Here is a 17,407-nt window from a genome sequence, read left to right as displayed (position 1 = left end):
GGAAAGCTCATTCGAATAAAAGGACGAAATCATAATCTAATAATCCAGAGCAAAAGGCACATCATCAGATAACGGAGCAATATATATAGTAATTGGATAGAGAATACTTGTTCGAAAAATTGTTATGCTTTAAAAAATAAAATCATATGGTAGATTGAGAAAATGGAAAGAGTTGTTGTGCTTATAATGTAATTATCCCATTTACATTATAATGATTCATGCTCTTTGATGAAGGGTGTTTTGCTACGCATCTCGACTGGGTTAGAGTTTTGTATATTTTTTAATTTTTTAAAAAATTATTTTTTATATATTTTATATTGTTTTAATGTGTTAATATCAAAAATAAATTTTAAAAATAAAAAATTATTATTTTTATACATTTAAAAACAAAAACACTTTGAGAAACAATATCCATCATTATCTCAAATACTTTCAAAACATGATAATAAAGTGCTTCCTCGTTTTACCTTCTAAAACTATTTGGAAACACGGTACAAACTACACTACTAAGCAAGTGCATATTTGAACATTTTGGTTCTACAAATTCAGGTAAGTAACCATTGAGATTAGCTTCTTCTTCCTTTTCTTCTTATATATGTTTTTGGATGAATTGAGATTGGTATTTAGACAAGTGAGTTAGATATTTGTGGATCGGCTTATTATTGCTCGTGTATATTTAATTATCTTGTGTTATTTTCTCACTTGACAATGGAAACTCACCCATAAATTATATTTTCTTTTCGAGTGGTAATAAGTGATGGATATGTGAACTCGTAAATTGAATCATTTCAATGCTGCGTTGTTTCTTTCTCTTTTTTTCTAGCCGTTTGGGGTAGATTCGGCTTGCCAAGACTCTCTTTCCTCCCCTCATATGTTTTTTTTTTCTCTTTTACTCGCCGCAGGGCCTATACAAACCAAGCTCGAGTCACACATCTTGATATGTTTTCGAGTTCCAAGAAGTTTGAACATGTAACTGCACCTCTTTTACGCACGTTAATTTTCTTAAGTTTTGTTAATGAATTCTCTACAAATATATTGAGCTGACACCACATTTTTAGTCAATGGTTATAGTGCAAATAACACCATATTTTTCTATTTGTCTCATGTCTTTTCTGTGTTTATATTTTGTTTAGATAACTGACGATCACCGAATTATCTACCAATAACAACAAAGTAGATGCTGTAATAAAAGTGAACACTTATCTTTTTATCAATTATTTTTTATGCAACTTTTTATATTATGAGATGAGCTGCAAATACTACCAAATTATTTTTTGACCATCACCGAATTATCTATCAATAACAGAGTAGGTATTGCAATAAACGTGAACACTTATCTTTTTATCAGTTAATTTTTATACAACTTTTTATATTCCTAGATGAGCTGCAAATACCACCGAATTATTTTTTGTTAGCATAACACTGACAATCACCGAATTATCTACCAATAACAAAGCAGATGTTGCAGTAAACGTGAACACTTACCTTTCTACCAATTAATTTTTGTACAACTTTTTATATTCTTCGATGAGCTGCAAATACCACCAAATTATTTTTTGTTGGTATAACACTGACAATCACCGAATTATCTACCATTAACAGAGCATGCGTTGCAATCAACATAAATACTTAACTTTTCATCAATTAATTTTTGTATAATTTTTTATATTTTGGATTAGCTGATGTGATTAAGGTTTATAAATACTTAAGTCACAAGATAAACATGACAACTTTTAACATTTAACACTATTCTCTTACAGATATTTCTTTTCTCATATATTTAAATTATATCAAAAGTCTCTCTTCAACAAGAGAATTGTTTTTTCAGGTGAACTTTTAGCCACCAATCAGGTCCAACAATCAAGCTCATGTGCACAGCCTACATTCCAGGTCTAAAACCACAACCGATAAAAAGCTAAATTTTAGTGTGAAGTCTTTTTATAACTTCATCAATAACAAACTCAAAAACTTTCGTGGTCATTTGTGTGATGAATTTTGAAAACAAAAGCAATTCTGGTAACTATGAATTTATTTGCAATTATGCATGATTATGTTTTGAGACTCGCTGGCCTTGATCATCACGGGGCATTGTGCTTCGCTTATGGAAGTTTGACAAAGATGATAGCTGACTAATTGATTTAGTTTTGGCAGGTTATAGATTGAGTTAATAATTATTGATAAAAGTTAATCTAAATTAGTGTTTTTTAATATTTAATATTTTTTTCAATTATTTTGTTATTCTTTTAAAAGAAATAAAACTAGATTTCCGTTAGATTTTAACCAGGTTAATAATATCACAAGTTGAGTAATATAGATCGACTAGGTTTGACCATATCAACTTCTAATTCGATATGAAATTTTGCTAGATCGGCTAGAATCACCGGGTCGAATATTACAATGAAGTTTAACTTTGAAAAATTGCATGGTAAATGATTTGTTATATCTTGATTGGTTTTGGAGACATTTTAGCTGTGCTCTGCATGTGTGGAATGATTTTTCGATGCGCTGGTGTTAGTAAAAAGAAGAAGTTAATCTGCTTTCTTTCTAGTTATTTTTAGAGATTAGTAAAACATACAAGTGATAAGTGAATTTATTTACAAGTAATGCACGCTGAAAATGTCTAGGAGCGGCAGCTCCCATGAAGTTTTACGTTTTATGAGGATTTAGTTTTTGTGTTGGGATCGGGACAGCTAGGAAGCATCTTCGAGGGACTAAAACTCATGTACTATTGTGGAATCTACAGCTGAGGACGAAACACAGCATAATATATATTTGGATAAAGTGTCACGACTCACGAGAGATTAATCAAGGCAGAGTAATTTAATATTAACAAGTCTATCAAATTAATTAAAAAAAAAAAAGGGAACAGCTACCCGCCTTCCCTCTTTCTTCTACCTCTCTACCAAAAACCCTAACCATATACTATGACTTATTCAGTACTTTGCTTCAATACCTAGTAATTATTTTCTCACTTTTCAATCCATTTTTCTTTTGCTTTTTGGTCTATAATCATTCAAAGATTAAGGAGGAAAGGAAACTAATGGCGAACAAGACCAATCAATGACATTAGCATGGGTGGGTTAAGGATAAAAAAGCACTATCTTGTGCGTATCTCCATTAAATAAATATATTTCTAAACAAAACAAAACCAAATCTATTTTTCGGGGGCGGACACATGGCAATGTCAAGCAACAGAAATTAAAATTTCGACTATAATTTGCCAAGAACATTTTTGCCAACAACAACTCCGATAATAATGGACGCAAGGGCCGAGAAGGCTCCCTGTCTTGAAAGCCAGAATTCAGTCCACGTCAAAGGCTTTGTAACCTGGACTAATACCTTCTGAAACTGTTCCTCCAGGTCTTCTATGGTGCCAGAGTTATCAATGACAATGTCAGCCTTGGACCTTTTCAAATCCAGGGCCATCTGAGCGTTTGTTCTGTTTCTGGCAGCTTCCTCATCGATTCTATCTCTTGCCATGAGTCGCTGAAGCTGTGTTTCAGTGTCAACCCAAACAACAATAATGGGTTTTGTCCACTTATCCATCTTGGCTTCAAACAACAAAGGAATGTCTAGGACAATTACCTTACAACCCTTCAGCCACAACTTTAAAATTTCCCGAAAGATGCCAGAGGATATAAAAGGGGCCAAAAGCCTGAAAGTACTCAATAGACAAAGCATTAGAAGGAGCGTAACATGCAATTATGTGACATTGTTCCATAGAACACCATCACAATCTAGAATACACTAGCAAATTTAGGCATGGCCACTAATGCTTCTTTTTTTTTTGGCATAATACCCCAGATATAGAGAGATAACGAGATGAAATGCTGGATACAAGCAGGACAAATCAAGTCACAGGTACTATAACTTCAGCGGTATGACTTCACAATTCAAAGGAAATTTCTTTAAGACATATAAAATCTGCTTGATGAGCGTGAACTGAGTTTACTTTGGCAGGAAAAAATGACATGTTAACCTCATGCTTCTTCATAAAAAAAAATCAGCTCATATTTATTTATCTTCTAATGATTATTTTCTGTCAACAAGCAACCAATTAAACAGTACCAATAAGACTAAACAAAGAATTTGGTTCCTATCTCACTTGATAGACCGGGAAAACCGATGCAAACTATGCTTTGCATGCTTCCTCAATCTATACATTGCAACTCAAGCCAAAAGAACGTGCATTTCCACAGAGAAATTTAATATATTCTTTCATGTACAAGTTGAGCCGATCTAAATTAGAGCATATAGACATGAAAATATAAAAAACTTGAGATGATGTCATTTAATTAAACATTCAGTAAATTCAATTTTGCAAGCTACGACTTAAAAATTAAAACACAGCCATTCTTTTCAATAATTTGTTTCATACATATATTATATTCTATTCCATATAGTCCGAATGCTATAAGTATAACATATTTGTTATTCATCAAACACACATATGCCACTAACTAAACTGTACCTATTGAGAAGCTGGCGCTTCCCAGAGTCAGAGAACACAATCTGGCCCAGTTTTGGCCTATCAACTTCCCCGTTAGCTTGCAATATGTCCTCTCCAAACGCTGCAACTACCCTCTTATATCCACCAGTGCCTTTCTTCAGTACATCCTGCAATCCATTTAATTCATAACACCAATTGAATCCGCTTTGAATAATTCTTTTAAGTAGCCATGAACAATTATAAAATTCGACAGTTTTGCCCATGAAACTGATGCAAGAATCAGATTATGCCATCCAAAAAAAGGAATCATTTGTCAAAATTACCAAATGATGAGATATATATGTAATAAAACCAAAGGTAAAGATAAGAAAGAAAGAAAGAAAAAAAAAGGAATACTCACCCTAGCAACTATATCAGCGTCAACGACAGGAATGTCATGGGACTTGAAAAGATTAGAGACAGTACTCTTTCCCGATGAGATTCCACCTGTCAATCCCACTATCCTCATTTTCACTCACTCTATTTTCGTATTGTCACTGATCTTCCTGTCCTTGTGCCTGCATAGATAGGTAGATATATGTAATTAATTAAGTGGTGTCATTTGGGTCGCGCAAGAATGCGGTTCCACTTCTGCAATCACATAAACATATAGGATTATTTTCAAAACATGCTATCATTACTTGAAAATCAACTCTAACTTTAAGAAATTCATTTCAATACATACTCAAAATAACATGATATGATGTTTATTAGTTTCAATCTATAGGCCTTTAATAAATATAACCATGAAGAAAAATCTTGGATGCCTCCAATTTTATCTCTAACTTTTTTATTCCAGCCTCGTCACTTGCCCAGCTAAAATGGACGATAAGGAAATGACAGCACCATGTACCTAATAGTCAAGGTTACAGGCTAATGGTTCAAATTAATTGCAAAAAAACAACAAATGTCCAGCGCTGGGAGTTCAAAGTTCAACCAAAGAGACTGCATGGGTAAGAAGCACATCATGTAGTATAACACTAAGATGCAACAATCAATTTTACATTTCTATATGAATGTGAGAGAACAAGCTCAAGTATGCTGGAGTTCCAACAATGTGTTTCATTGCAGTGTGGCAATGAAGGCATTCAGTATAGGTAAACAGTAAATAATGTTGCACATACTCCAGGTCACTGGTTCAACATGTAGGATCTTTAGTTATCAACTATATTGACATAGAAATGCAACTTGCAGGTTGGAACATGTTGGAGGCCAACATGATCCCAGCTTTTTAAGTTGAGTTTTTGTGAAGCCAAACGAACCATAAACTAAGGTTGGTCAACATAGTGTCTATAGTGCATATGCAGTACAACAAATGTGCGGACAAAATGAGTCGGATATGGATTTTTGATCCCAATTCTGGCTCCATGCCTAAAATGTTCTGATGTGTGTCCAATGGCTTGTTTGGTGAAAGGTCCATAGCATCTAAATTCAAGATTGGAGAAAAACAAATATGGACACAAAGCAGCACCCAGTTCCCCAATACCAAATATAAGAATCCTAACCCAACCATACTCCTAATTTCTTTCAGGATTCAGTAAATAAATTCAAAGCAGAAGGCTTGGGAGCAAGTTTTCAACTTCTGTATTCAGTTTATGCTTACTAATGTCATACTCTCTCTCATGTCACTCAACAAAAACCAACTCGGCACCTTCAATTAGTGAACAATTTGCACAAAAATGACAAAGCACACCCAAGAAGCTCAAAATCTCAAACCCAGATTTCATAAAACAAACCCCACATGAGCACAAACACTTAATACAATACAAGATGCAGTCTCACTGAGTATAATAGTAGAACCGTGCATTGGCGAAAGTAAAGAATGACACCCATTTAACTTGCCCGATTTTGAATAACTACAAGCCATAGCGTTTCACGAAACAACTGTTCGTGCTGGCATTTTATCGAACAGGTAGAGAGAAATATCCAGTAGTCCAATTTTCGCATATGGAGTTATTGCAATGTTAGCAGGAACTATGTGAAGGTTATGGGTTTTGGTGTTTGGTAACGGGTCGTTGGTTTCTCTAAGAGCATATTCAGTTTATTCAACATCAAAAGCAAAAATCTCCTAACAAAAAAAAAATATCTACCAACCATTAAAATAGGAGTGGGTATTTAACCACAGAACATGAAGTAGAGAAGCTTACTGGAGTGGAAGAGGATGAGGGAGAGGAGTGGGATGCTTGGAGGGTTTAGCCGATATATTTTTGAGGAACACAGTAGTGAGATCAGACACAAAGCCCGAGTTACAGTCGCCGGAACTTGAGAGAGTCAGAGAGGGCTTTTTCGTGATTCGCTTTTAATAGAAAGGTGGGTAAACATCATTTTCGTCCTTATAAATTTACCAAAGTTCAACTCCCATCTCTGTTTTCTTTAAATTTCCTAATGGCAACCTTTTAATATCCAAAAGTTTCGATGTTATCCGACCTAATTTCCTCCCACGAAATTTCTTTGAAGACATTTTAAAAACCAAGAGTTTTTATACCAGGCCTGATTTCTCTAATTCTGCCGGTGCAAGAATCTGGCATCGGACCATATTTATGATAAAAACGTTTCACTCTTATTTATTACTCCCTCCTTCCTATTGTCCATAATTGGATATTGCACTATTAATCAAAATATCATTTATTATTATTTTGTCTGATGTAAGTTTTCAATACTATTCATGGTTGAAGATAATGTTGGAAAATTAAAGAAATTGTTAATAAACATTGTAATACTTATTTAAGAAAAAATAGAGTTAGAAAAAAGAAAAAACCAGTACATCGAATTCAAATCCTATATTTCTACGTCTAGAAAACTAGTTTTTTTAATTTATATTTTTATAATTTCTTTTTACAAGTTTTTCATTGTTTCTGAATAAAAAAAAATGAATAATATATTTTTTTTTCTTTTATATACAATAACTTTCGTGTAATGTAAAAGTTTAGTTTTTTCTTCATCTTAATATCATAAATTTTATTTTTATTATAAATATAATATAATTTTTTTAATCAACAGTATAATTTTTTCTTGATAATTTTTAATTTGAATGAAATAAAATTAGTATTCTATAATTAGATTATCACAAATATAAAATATTAAAATAATTATTATAAATTATAATTTTATTTTTATAAAAAAAAAATTCCAATCTTGATACATTTAGTTTTTTTGAAAAAGAATTATCTTTATTTCCAACAAATAAACAAGTTTTTTCAAATTTTTATTGGAAGACAAAAACTGAATAAACAAAAAAATATAGTTTTTTATTACCAAACACAACCATAATTTTTTCATGTGTTTCATTTTAAAAAAAAAAAGACGTTTAAAGACATTCCGAAATAAAAACGTAGACAAACAACAATATATATATATATATATATATATATATATATATATATATATATATATATATATTTATTTATTTTTTTTTTTTTTTTTTGGTGTAAGCACTCTCGCCGAAGGCAACTGTCAAAATCAAGGCGTACACAACTTAACATCCGGTGGTTGAAGAAAGGAGAGGGAATGCATGACGTTGATCGATTTAAACATAACGAAATTCAAACCAAAAGATATAAAGAAACAGAACGGGTTCATGCAAGTTCCAGAACAGCCAAGTTTAAACCAAAATATGAATATCTAAGACTGATGATTGTCACTCAAAACATGTGCACAAAGAGTTTGGTTATAATGGATCGAGAACAAAAGGTGAATGGAACTCTACAAGGTAAATTGATGCCTCTCTTGAATACAGACACCAGAAGCACTGCAGCATCACATCATTTCTTGCGACTTCCTCACGCATCGGCTTACTTTCTTCTTGAACTCGTCCCTGTTCTCTCTCCATTGTTTCTGAAGTTGTTCGATTACAAAAATTTTTAAAATGTAAGCGTTGAATTTATGTGCGTCACTAGCAAAATATAAAATGCGGCCCACATTCATCACTACACCTGAAATATTTAATGGTGGCGCTATACACAATGCAATAAGATGTAGTTGCCTGTACTGCTAATTTTGAAACTTCTTGTGAAAACATATATTTTTGCCACTTCAATCTCAAAAATTTCTCAAGAAAAAGAGACGGTGAAAATAAATGGTACATGTTCAAGGAAAAATAAATAATTGTATACACCTACCGCAGCATCGACATTTGCAGGAGACTCGTCATTAGGACTAGAAAGCATTGATATGATGCTCAAAACAATGCTTTCAACCTGCAAAAAACAGGAAACTAAATAAGAAAGGTTTATAAAAGAGATAAAATCAACCAAAATAAGGCACAACACCAAGTAAAATGTTTAGAGCCTAATTGGCCTCTACCACACTGTGTTGTGCAGTCCTGAGTTGTGAGGTGAAACATACAGAGCTATTTGGTGATCAGCACAATACAATTACAAGCTGTGCTTCTTGTTCTTTGCAATCGGGATACATCAACTGATATTTTCCTTTGGCGAGTGAAACATGTTGAGCTTTCCAACAAGTGTTGTCCGAATTTTAATAGTCATATTGTCTATTTATAAAGCCAAAATGATCCCTCACTCAATGCACTCGAGTTTAAATCCTTCATCATGTTATTTACTGACACTACCACCTTTGCTGGCTTCTCTCTACAGTGAAGAATGGAGAAATAGGCTAAACGATATTAATCAACCCAGCCTAAGTGATCTATTGTAACCTGAAGCTGTCCCAGAACAAAAAAAAAAAAAAAAAACACATGATCTGGGCTAGAATTGAGCCCCTCATAGCTGAGTTGCTTTAAGTCTTGCAGTCACCTCAAGTTTCAGTTATAAAAGATGCTGATCACTGAGATGCATTGCCAATCCAAACCACCATCACATGGTCATACCACAAAGTAAATTAGAATTATGCATAAATGCAAAGAGCTACCATTTCTATATCTCTCTCTCAAATATTCATCTTTATCCAAGACAAACCTGTAATTCAGAACAGCAAGTTACAAATTGCTTGCCCAGACAATTGCAGCCTTCTTAGGGAGTCGAAAAAAGCATATCTCAAAAAAAAACACGAGTATAGAAAGCGTATATCCTCTTTGCAACTCTTAGTGTTTGCATCAATATGAACAGAGGAAAAAAAACAATTCTGAACCGAACTTCCACTCTGTGGGTAATAGGATAAAGAAAAGGCAGGAAAAACACAAGCACCATATTTATAAAAACTGCAAGCAATTTAATAGATGCAGTAATATAAAACAACAAAGAATCACATACTGTATGAACTGGACTCCAGCGCTCAGTTGCAAGCTCATAGCCATTTGGGTCGTCACCAGGTGGATGAAGAATTGATATGCAAACTTTTCCATCAGGGTAAACTATAGTTCAAAGACAGCAACATTTTAGTAGTTTTCCATTTCAACGGCACGGACACAGAATAGCGGATGCACACACAAATATAATAAAGAAAGAAAAAGCACCCACCATTTGGATGCCACACCTCTGAGGTAAACCTGACAGTTGGAGGACTGACTGGATAATTCTGTGGAAAGCTCATGATTGCATTGAAGAAACCCCCTTCACTGTGAAATGAAAATAAGTTGTTAATAAACAACACAATGTCACCTTTAATTGTCAGCATATTATACAACAAATTTGAATGCTACTAAAAGCTCTGGATATAATTCTCAAAAACAAAATACATCCAGGATTTGGTTCCAAACTAGTCGGCATATAAGTAATTGGACCAGCCTATCAAGTTACCAGAAAGCACTGGAATGAAACAAAGCAGAAGACTCAAAATCAATTAAAAACTGAATGCATTCATAGCTTGATTATGTTCAGTTGATAATCCAATTGATTAAAGAAAATCTAACAGGCTCAAGAACAACATATTACCAGGCAGCCATTACCAAAACCTTTAAGTAAACTTCATAAAAAGAAATCCAGAAATAATTACTGAAAATCAGATAACAAGAAAAGTCCAGACATGAAAAGGAGCCTTTCATAGCATCGTCGCGATTAATAAAAACCCTTAAAACCAAATTCAAAACCGAAAAGCAACACAAGATTTTAAAACCAAATACTGAAAGAAAAAGAAAAAGGTGTAGCCCTAGAATCTGTTAAAAAAAAAAACCTTAAAGAATGGATGAAACTCACTATAAGGTATCGGGGGGGCCTATAATTGTAACGCTCCATTCAAACACGTTGGTTTCATCAATCAAACCAGCAGAGAATCCATCAACTGGGTTCTTGCATAGATCTACAAAATCAATGAACAAGAAAATAAATAAACCATCAAAGATTAAAACTTTCTACGAAAAACAAACAAAACCCAAACAAAAAAAGGATTGATGTGGGGTTATTAACCTCTCAGCTGCTTTTGCAGGAGAAGACTAGCTTGAGAAGCGGCCATTGATTCTTTATTTGATTTGAGCTACGGATAGAGAGAGGCCGTAATAGAAGGGAGGGCGAAAAAAAGAAAAATTAGGGGAGTAAAGTGTAAATCTGGTTTAGGAATTTGGGTTTGGGGTTTTATTTAATTAATTATTTATTTATGTAGAGGAGAGGAGGAGATGAGCAAGGAGATTTTGTCTTCTATGATGGAGGCCAAGTTGGATACTTTTCCTGTTTCAAAATTGAAACTTATGATGTGACCCGGAACATTCTAGGCTATTTGCTTGGTGTTTCCAATGCACTTTTCCGGGTGTATTAGTTAATATTTGATATTGTCTGTGTTTCTGATAATTTTTTTTTAGTTTTAAATTAATTTGTTTTGTTTTTTAATTATATTTATATGCTGATAAAATAAACTTTAAAGATTTTAAAAATATGTTATTTTCATATATTTTAGTAAGAAATATTTTGAAAAATAACATATAGATCTTTAGGCAACATTTATATGAGGTTCACCACTCTCAAATAGATTTTTACGTGGTGTTTATTTGAGGGATTGTACCTTGTTTTTTAGATTTTTTAAATTTTTTTAGTTTCAAATTGTTTTTTTAGTGTTTTTAAATAATTTTAATGTATTGATGTCAAAAAAAAAAAAAATATATATATATATATATATATTATTTTAATATATTTTAAAGCGAAAAACACTTTAAAAAAATAATATTTACCATAATTTCATACACATTCTTAGGGGGTATTTGAAAGGATAGTAGCGATTGCTTTTCAAAGTATTTTTCATTATAGAATCTATTAAAATAATATTTTTTTTATTTTTTAAAAATTATTTTAAATATCAAAACAATAAAAAATATATAAATAATTAATTTTAAATAAAAAAAATTTAAATTTTGTCAAACCCTGTTTGAAATTCAATATCAAACGGGATTTAATCAAAGAGAATTATAATATATTTAATAATTTAAATTAACTTGAGCACTGCATAGCAATGAATTGTCATCATCTATTCGTGTAAATTGAGGTGATTATTTTGAGCTTTGATTATCCAATTATTTACTATAGTAGGTTATCTTTTAATAATCATGTTTTTTTTCTTAATTAGTTTCCGGTTGGATTTATTTTCACATGGATTTAAAATAATCCGTCTGTTTAAATTGATACGCTTCTTTAAAAAAATCCATGACATTTTTTTTAAATTTAAAGTTGAGATGATAACTTGGAAAATCAATTTACATACCTTATTAACTGTATGGTTTAAAGATATTCCAAGCTAACGACCGCTTTACAGTCAAAACCCAACTAATTGGTTACGAAGAAAAATAAGGAAACGAAAGCTATCCTTATCCTTTGGAGATTCAATGCTTCCCCTGCATAGGTTGAATTATATACATATCATGATATCATTCCCTTCATTGACTTATAGTTGCAAGACAGGCAGTCATTGCTATGTTTACAATGCTGTGTAGAGTTGCTATGTTTACAATGCTGTGTAGAGTGTACACATGACTAGTGTTTTTTTTTGTAGATTTTATTTAAAAAGATATTAAAATAATATTTTATTTTATTTTTTAAAAACTTACTTTAACAATCTAAAATCACCCAAAAATTAATTTAAAACAGAAAAAAAATCATTTTTTAAAACACATAAACAAATTATGCTATAAAAACTCGTTCAAGAACCAACTTTCCAACCCAGTTGAAGAACGAGTCATGCATGAACTTTCCAGTCCAGTTGAACAACGTTCAACATTTTTCCTTACCTTAACGCCGAGTAAAATCATCAGAGCCACGTTTCTAACAAAAGTTTCTAATAAATTGTGTTTCCAGAGCTGTCTGGAGGGGGGGAATTGCTGGTTGTCTCAACAAGGTAATTGTCACATGGATCCTAACTTTGTGGTAGAGAGAATCAAGGTAGAATTAACAAGTAAACTACTATTGAACTCGTTTCGAGATTAAGAAAACAAAACCATTACGATACAAGATATCAATAAAGTTCATACAAGTTCAGGAAACGCCAATTTCAAGCCCTTGTATAGATATCTAATACTAATGATTGTCACCCAAAGATATGCGCACAGAAAGTGCAGGTTACAATGGAAGGAAAACAAGAACTTGATGAAATTTTACATGGTTCACAGAAGGGTCCATTGGCCACCAGTTCCTCCCTTGACTGGGGATATGCAAAAGCTATGCAGCAATATACACTGTCACAACATTTCTTGTGATTTTCTAACACATCGACTTACTTTCTTCCTGAACTCCTCCCTACTCTCTCTCCATTGTTTCTGAAGTTATACAGTCCAGCAATTGTTAGAATAGAAAAGGCGCATCAGCCAGATTAGTAGAAAGCAAAAAAAAAAAAAAGAAGCATGACCCTCGTGATCCAGTCATGACTAGACTCATGCAAAACACAGAAGCATCTCATGTGAGAGCTTGAATGGTGGCAATAAGATGCATACAACTCGATGTTATGAGATATGTAATAACACAGTTAAACATATTCCAATCACTGCAAAGGTCAGGCCAAATGTGACAGGTATATATTGATTGCAGTATGAGACTGGAAATTCTTCGAACGCGATTGTGAAATTTCTCAAATGCTTAAAATATTTATTTTAACCACCTGTTACTCAATACACTCATTCAAGAAACTAATGAAGTGAGAGTAAAGATTACATATTTATGGAAAAATAAACAGAACTACACCTACCGCAGCATCAACATTAGCAGGAGACTCGTCATTAGGACTGGAAAGCATCGATATGATACTCAAAACAATGCTTTCAACCTGTCTCAACATAAAAAGGCACAAAAAAGCATCAGGTACAAGTTTTTGAGAAGAACATGTCTGGTGATGCAAAGGACCAAAATCTTGGTTATCAAAGGAACAAGAAACATGTGAAATTATCATTAGGAATAAGATTAGAGTCATGCATATAACAAGAGAGAACAAGTATACTATGTACTCCTGATGTTAGCTATCAACAATTCCAATCCTTCTGCCTCTAATATTCCTTCACATGCAAACTCAATGAATGTTGTCTCACCTCTGCTGGTAATCCTTCTGGTTAATTTTTTCTCACTGTTTACACTGTAACCTTCTTTTCTCTAGCCTTCCTTCTCTTATAAGGTCATATGCGATTGAAGATTGATTGAAGATTGAAGTATGACGGTTCATATTTTACTTGTGCACTCAAAATATGTTAGTTGTTTCAACAACATTTCAAAAATAACAGGTTGCATGGATAAAACCAATATGAATTCCACTCCATGCTGCTCTGGTTTTACTCTTTATTCACCACATAAACCTCCCTACTTCTGATTTTTCATTATTTCTCAAATTGATTGGTTTACTTTTTTCACGTGTCCAATGAGCCATGCAATGCTAACCAACCCCGACACAAGCGACCTCTTCTAAACTAAAGTTGTGCCAGGGCTCAGGAAAAAGCACCTCAATCTGGGCTAGAAATAAGCCCCTCAGAGCTGAAATGAAATTCAGCTTGCAGTCATCTCAAGTTTCTGTCCTTATAGTTGCCCATCACCAATATGCACTGCCAATCAGAACCACCATCACATGATCATGCCACAAAGTGGATTAAAATCATCATGCATGAAAGCAAAGAGTTACCATATACATATCTCTTCTGACATTCATCCTTAACCACGAACCAGACAGTAACTCAGAACTGCAAGTGACAAATTGTTATCCAAACACTTGCAGCCTTCCATTGGTAGATGTTAGATAGGAATAGAAAGCAGCATGTCATACATGTCACTATATATATATAAACATATGGTTGATAGAATTTCACAGTGCAGCTTCTTAATGTTCGCAACAAATGCAAACAAAGAGAAAAAACAGTTACCAAGCCAAAATCCCACCCATGTTTGTAGGATAAACCAAAAGGAGAGAGAAAGCAAGCAATGTACTTAGCAACAGCCAGAAATTTACACACACACATATATACTGCAACCAAAAAAAATAAAATGCATAAAAGCATCACATACAGTATGGACTGGACTCCAGCGCTCAGTTGCAAGCTCATAACCATTTGGGTCATCACCGGGTGGATGAAGAATTGATATACAAACCTTTCCGTCTGGGTAAACTGCAGTTCAGGGATAGCCAACTACATTATAGAACTTTGCTCGTTTGAAATATACAATGCAAACATGTAGAGACATGTGCCCAGGCACGAATACTCAGATAAAAATGTAGCTAGACTATGAATATAGATATTGGATTGAAAACAGCAGAAGAAGGCTCACCATTCGGATGCCACATCTCTGAGGTGAACCTGACAGTTGGAGGACTGTTTGGATAATTCTTTGGAAAGCTCATGATGGCATTGAAGAAACCCCCATCACTGCAACAGGAGAATTGCTTGTTAACAAACAACACAGCACCAGCTTTCATATCCCATGAATAATGGAATAACTTGCATGCTAAAAAACTCCTATATAATTCTCTAGAAACAAAATACCACAATTTAACCAAGCCCTGGTTTCAACCATGTAGCAGTAGGCCAAAACTATCTTTCTCCTCGTCAGGATCATGACATGTAAGATTCGACTACATCGATGCAGGCCATTAATCTATCCTAAGCCTATATCTGACGAAAGATCAGCTACATGGGATCAGGCACATGGTAAAACCAACATAGCCACAGCTCCCATTAACAAATTTTGATTGTTTTTTTTTTTCTCCAGAAAACACACCATAGAGAAGGAAACACCCAGCTCAGTGATGTATAATGTATAAAAGCAAATTAAGTTCAGTTAAACATCCAAATGAACCATTAACCAGCTAATCGTACGCCTTTAGGTAAGCTTCTCAAACAGAAATTCAATCATCACTCAAATCAATTAACCATTATTCAACTGAAACAAGACATGGAACCATCATCAACATCAGACAATCAAAACCCGTAAAGTAAACTCGGACAAAAAAGAAACAAAATCCTTAACCCCCCAAAACATGAACAATTATCAGTCTTGAAACATCTAAAGATCAAAACTTCGAACTCGTAAATTACTCACTATAAGGTATCAGGGGGTCCAATTATTGAAACGCTCCATTCAAACATGTCGGTTTCATCAACCAAGCCAGCAGAGAATCCATCAACTGGGTTCTTGCAGAGATCTGGAAAATCAATCAAGAAATGATCAAAGATTAAGACTTTGACACGAAAAACAGAAACCCAATTAAATAATTGTTTTTTTGGCTGACCTCTCAATTGCTTTTGCAAGAGGAGAATTGCTTGAGATGCGGCCATAGATTAGAGCGGGAGATAAAGGGCCGCAGTAGAGGCGAGCGTGGATGGGAAAGATTTATCAGCAATCAAGAGAGAGGGTTTTTTATATATATATATTCTTGGTTTAGCAAATTGCCTTAAGATATTTATAGAAGAAGGAAAGATCAAAGGCTGGGAAAAGGGAATTTGTCTTTAGCTCGGCCACCATACTAAAGGAAATCGAATCTATATGCGCATGCCACGTAGGAAAATTTCTCTTTTTTTGTTTTTTATTTTTTCTTTCCGCAAACTATATTTTTATCCTTGCAAGTTCGTCAATGATTCATTTCTGCCTTCATAGTATCCAGTTTCCCGATGTGACCTCCATAGTTCTTAAGAAGTTTTAATTTTACCTTTTGCTACTAATTAATTAACAAAATGCTTACCTTTTCATAGTTTTATTCTTTTTTATTATTATTTTTTCCTCCGAAATCCCCATGTAAATTACGATATCTCAAATAACTCTTAAAAGTTAAAACATTAAAAAAATAAAAAAACAAGTCTCGAAAGCTTGACTGTGGGTAGAAGTGCAAGATGGATCAATATACAGGGACAGAAATAAAGTTTATTTCTTTATTTTTTGCTTTTCACGAAAAAGAAAAAAGAAATTGGAAGGGGAATCTAATTACCGAAGTGACCTATGGCACAAAAGACTTACCAGTTTAGCGCACGGTAATGGAGATCCGCATTTACTTGATGGGGATGGTCCGGATGGATGCAGATACAGATTTTGATGCGTCATTCATGTTAAAGTGTTTTTATTTAAAAATATATAAAAATAATCTCTCTTTTTTATATTAATATATCAAAATTATTATAACATATTTATTTAATATTTTTTAAAGTCAAACATTATATTTAAAACTCACTCAAATGTAATTTCAAATATAAAAATAAACTGTGTGAAAGTAAATACAAAATACCAATACAGAGATAAAAAGATAAATAATAAACAATAAATTGAGTCGATTGGTTTCCATGAAATAGTCTTTTGTGGGCATAAAATGGAGGGCGGTATGTTATCCTTTCATAATTTTTTATTAGTGTGGTATTAATTGTTTTTTAAAATATATTTTATTTAAAAAATATATATTAAAAAATCAACAACTTGTTTTTATGAAAATAGTAAAAAAAAAAAAAAAAAGACGCATAGGACTCCTAGGTTCAGCCTAGGCTGGTTGCGTCTAGTTCTAAAGCACCAAGCCCAGTTTCTTTCTCTGTTTTTTTCCAAATGTTTTTAGTTTTTTTCATTATTTATTTCTTTATGATTTTAAATT

General features: G+C 33.1%; 3 protein-coding genes across 5 annotated transcripts; all 3 read right to left on the bottom strand.

The window, feature by feature from the left end:
* Positions 1 to 3,080: 3,080 nt before the first annotated feature.
* LOC118059743 (dephospho-CoA kinase) lies at positions 3,081 to 6,794 on the bottom strand. 3 transcript variants are annotated; one of them, XM_035072698.2, is made up of 5 exons: positions 6,637 to 6,794; positions 4,851 to 5,007; positions 4,472 to 4,617; positions 3,586 to 3,655; positions 3,081 to 3,492 (listed from the first exon to the last, which is right to left on the bottom strand). In XM_035072698.2, exons 2-5 carry the CDS (start codon positions 4,956 to 4,958, stop codon positions 3,211 to 3,213), a joined length of 606 nt encoding a protein of 201 aa, XP_034928589.1. In that variant the 5' UTR covers positions 4,959 to 5,007; positions 6,637 to 6,794; the 3' UTR covers positions 3,081 to 3,210. The 3 variants fall into 3 exon arrangements, with proteins under 3 accessions (XP_034928589.1, XP_034928586.1, XP_034928588.1); XM_035072695.2 differs by having other exon boundaries at positions 3,081 to 3,655; XM_035072697.2 differs by having other exon boundaries at positions 3,081 to 3,655; positions 4,851 to 5,080; positions 6,637 to 6,790.
* Positions 6,795 to 8,089: 1,295 nt separating this feature from the next.
* Positions 8,090 to 11,026, bottom strand: LOC118059742 (ubiquitin-conjugating enzyme E2 7). The gene is made up of 6 exons (XM_035072694.2): positions 10,792 to 11,026; positions 10,582 to 10,684; positions 9,907 to 10,004; positions 9,700 to 9,800; positions 8,608 to 8,685; positions 8,090 to 8,323 (listed from the first exon to the last, which is right to left on the bottom strand). Exons 1-6 carry the CDS (start codon positions 10,835 to 10,837, stop codon positions 8,246 to 8,248), a joined length of 504 nt encoding a protein of 167 aa, XP_034928585.1. The 5' UTR covers positions 10,838 to 11,026; the 3' UTR covers positions 8,090 to 8,245.
* Positions 11,027 to 12,788: 1,762 nt separating this feature from the next.
* On the bottom strand, positions 12,789 to 16,255 carry LOC118059741 (ubiquitin-conjugating enzyme E2 7). Its single transcript, XM_035072693.2, has 6 exons — positions 16,067 to 16,255; positions 15,877 to 15,979; positions 15,106 to 15,203; positions 14,845 to 14,945; positions 13,547 to 13,624; positions 12,789 to 13,121 (listed from the first exon to the last, which is right to left on the bottom strand). The coding sequence occupies exons 1-6, from the start codon at positions 16,110 to 16,112 to the stop codon at positions 13,044 to 13,046; spliced, it is 504 nt and encodes a 167-aa protein (XP_034928584.1). The 5' UTR covers positions 16,113 to 16,255; the 3' UTR covers positions 12,789 to 13,043.
* Positions 16,256 to 17,407: the final 1,152 nt, after the last annotated feature.

The sequence above is a fragment of the Populus alba genome, chromosome 10 (genome assembly GCF_005239225.2).
Source record: "Populus alba chromosome 10, ASM523922v2, whole genome shotgun sequence".
NCBI lineage: Eukaryota > Viridiplantae > Streptophyta > Magnoliopsida > Malpighiales > Salicaceae > Populus > Populus alba.
The sequence above is the reverse complement of the archived record's forward strand: the minus strand, read 5'-3'. Positions and strand labels throughout refer to the sequence as shown.

Bases quoted from the DNA above. Each gene is read 5' to 3' on its own strand.
- LOC118059743 (XM_035072695.2), bottom strand. From the start codon at position 4,958: ATGAGGATAGTGGGATTGACAGGTGGAATCTCATCGGGAAAGAGTACT. The intron at 4,618-4,850 runs GTGAGTATTCCT...AATGGATTGCAG, and splicing joins ACGCTGATATAGTTGCTAGG to GATGTACTGAAGAAAGGCAC. The intron at 3,656-4,471 runs GTACAGTTTAGT...GAGTACTTTCAG, and splicing joins AAGCGCCAGCTTCTCAATAG to GCTTTTGGCCCCTTTTATAT.
- LOC118059742 (XM_035072694.2), bottom strand. From the start codon at position 10,837: ATGGCCGCTTCTCAAGCTAGTCTTCTCCTGCAAAAGCAGCTGAGAG. The intron at 10,005-10,581 runs GTGAGTTTCATC...TTCATTTCACAG, and splicing joins GGCCCCCCCGATACCTTATA to TGAAGGGGGTTTCTTCAATG. The intron at 8,686-9,699 runs GTATGTGATTCT...TGTTTTTTGCAG, and splicing joins GCTGGAGTCCAGTTCATACA to GTTGAAAGCATTGTTTTGAG.
- LOC118059741 (XM_035072693.2), bottom strand. From the start codon at position 16,112: ATGGCCGCATCTCAAGCAATTCTCCTCTTGCAAAAGCAATTGAGAG. The intron at 15,980-16,066 runs GTCAGCCAAAAA...TTGATTTTCCAG, and splicing joins CTTGCAAAAGCAATTGAGAG to ATCTCTGCAAGAACCCAGTT. The intron at 13,625-14,844 runs GTATGTGATGCT...ATGTTGAGACAG, and splicing joins GCTGGAGTCCAGTCCATACT to GTTGAAAGCATTGTTTTGAG.